This window comes from Montipora capricornis, chromosome 4 (genome assembly GCF_036669925.1).
Source record: "Montipora capricornis isolate CH-2021 chromosome 4, ASM3666992v2, whole genome shotgun sequence".
In the NCBI taxonomy this organism is placed as follows: Eukaryota; Metazoa; Cnidaria; class Anthozoa; order Scleractinia; family Acroporidae; genus Montipora; species Montipora capricornis.
The window spans coordinates 10,052,401-10,054,900 of NC_090886.1; the positions used below are offsets into that span (position 1 = coordinate 10,052,401).

The 2,500-nt window shown below is 38.5% G+C and overlaps 1 protein-coding gene across 6 annotated transcripts in view; it reads left to right on the forward strand.

Moving 5' to 3' along the window:
* LOC138045502 (uncharacterized) overlaps positions 1-2,500 on the forward strand; it is a 39,605-nt gene that overhangs the window by 33,592 nt on the left and 3,513 nt on the right. For 5 of the 6 annotated variants that reach the window (XM_068892033.1, XM_068892034.1, XM_068892037.1 and 2 more), the window contains one exon: positions 859-1,179. In XM_068892033.1, the coding sequence (XP_068748134.1) occupies positions 859-1,052 (194 nt within the window). In that variant the 3' untranslated portion in view covers positions 1,053-1,179. Of the gene's footprint in view, positions 1-858; positions 1,180-2,500 lie in introns of those variants that run through there. The other variant, XM_068892038.1, reaches the window with a different exon arrangement.

Consider the following 2,500-nt stretch of genomic DNA (forward strand, 5'->3'; position numbering starts at 1 on the left):
TTGGTTTTTTTTTTATGTGGAAGACATATTGTAATTGTATTTGAAAGACTTTTAGAGAAGACGGGACTTAAGTTTTGAAGACCTAACTGTCATCGTAAGAGTGAATTTCAGTTTGAATATTAAGTTAATATACAATTTTTTAAACAATAGATTTACATTGAATATAAGTCATTAAACTACATTTCAAAGAAATAATTACCCTTATTCTATTTCTGGTGCAAATATCGACGAATGTATTTCGAATACTTACAGTTTTCATCCATTGGTCAGTTGTTCTAACTCTTTGGGTACTTTGATTACACCTGCAATTCTAGATATTCGGGAAATGGGGCGATTGTTGTAGTAATCCATTCATCTAAATAGAGAATCAAATTGAGGCATTTTATCTCGATGTCCTCCCGTTGCGGATATTAACGAGTGCTTTACAAAAGCCCACAATTGCGATGAAAATGCCACTTGCATCAATACAGATGGATCTTTTCACTGTTCATGCAATCAAGGTTTCTCAAGCAACGGCACTTCCTGGTCAGGTGACATGCTTATTGCTTTGAATGTCACACCACCGCTTTAGATACTTAATTAACAAATAGGTTCCATGTTGCCGTGCGTCTGTTTAGTAATAGATCACAGATATGATAAGAAAAAACAAATATTGACACACGAGGCAATAACCGAGTGTGTCACTAATGTTCTTACCACATTTTGACGTCTTCTGTGATCTGTTACTGAAAAGACACACGGCAGCATGGAATCTATTTGTTTGAAATTATAAAGAATTAAACGTTTTGATGATACAGGTGCGATTGTTGTAGTTATCTATTCATTAAGGCATTTTATCTTGATGTCCTCCTGTTACAGATATAGACGAGTGCTTTACGAATGCCCACAACTGTGATGAAAACGCCACTTGCACCAATACAGAAGGATCCTTTTATTGCTCATGCAATCAAGGTTTCCGAGGCAACGGCACTTCCTGTTCAGGTGACATACTACGAACTACGAACGTCACACAGCCACTTAAGGACGTTCGCGCAAAAATTTTTCAACATTGATTTTTTTCTGAAACTTTTACCACTGTAAGATAATGAGTTAGTTATGTCAGAAATGTAAAAAAAATGGGCTGTCACCGACTTCGTTTTGGAGAGAACATGCCCGGAAAAACACCCAAATGTGACAAAATCGGGCTTCGTTAGCGAATAAGGCCAGTGTCTGTAAACCCAAATATATTGCAATTAAATATTTGAAGTGAAATCTTCTCTGCCAAATATTGTTTAAGTGGACTTATTAAGTGAATTTAGTCAACTGGTGAGGTTCCTTAAAGATCAGGTTCGCATTTAGCGACCACAGTTTCACGCGCCTTGCAGCCGCAAGATGGCAGGATTTGATGTCCCGTGAGCAGAAATCTTGAAATTTTTTTAACTTCCCACATTGATTTTTTGTTCATTTTTGGACAAAGTGGAGATAATTGTAAATAAAATCCGTTTCTGGAAAGAAAAATAGGGGTCACCGAAAGTCCAAGAGCGTTAAATCCAGGCAAAGCTATAGCAATGGCCTTTTGCCCTATCATTTCTCATTTTATTACTTAGCGCGCGCGCTCGTGTATGACGTGGCGTGTGCATTTGCGTGCGCAGTAAGGATGCGCAGAAACAATTGGCGCGAACGTCCTTAAGATATCTGAACGTTATATATATGATAATATCAGATACCTTTATTTTGATCTGAGTGACTGACTGCCTCACCGACTCACTCACTGATGATCGAGGAATCGATCGGCCAATCAATGGTTAATACGATGATCGTGGATTCCATAGCAGTCTAACCACTGGCGCCCCAATATCACAAGGCGAGTTTGCAACGCATTAAGAGAGTTCAATAGTGAAAAGAGTTAAAAACTAAGTTAAGTTAGAGAAAGTGTTTTTCTTCCAATAACTTTCCCTACCTCAAATATGTTGTTCACTTCTGTTTTGTGTCGATTCATAAGCGTTCATTGATCTAGTGAAATAAGTACTCGTTCATACCCTCTTAAGGTTGCACCGCGCATCTCATACTGCGTATAACATTGCAACTCGGAGATGGCGGCGTTTCACCCCGGCCATCTGAAGAGAGGCAATAAAGGCCGCTTTTTGCTGTTCAAGAGCTTTTAAGAGCAATCATAATAACTCTTCTCGTAAGAAGGTGTTGTGTTGGAACTCGCCCCAGTCCTTTTGCGGAAAATGATCATTTTGAAGCCCAAATTACTCCTTTGCCATGCATTATCAAAGTGTTGCGAAGAAACGAGCACGGTGACCCTCCATTTTTAATGGCTCTATTTACCCGTAATAGGTACACGGAAAACATATTTTAAGGAGAAAAAAAGTTGGATAGTAGAAGTTGTAGTATTTACATATAAATGACGTGAAACTGCATTTGGAGCCAGACACTGAGTGCAAGGTGATGACTGTAGCGGTGCAATTTGCTTACATTTCTTTGCAAGATTGAGCAATTTGAAATCACTTTACTT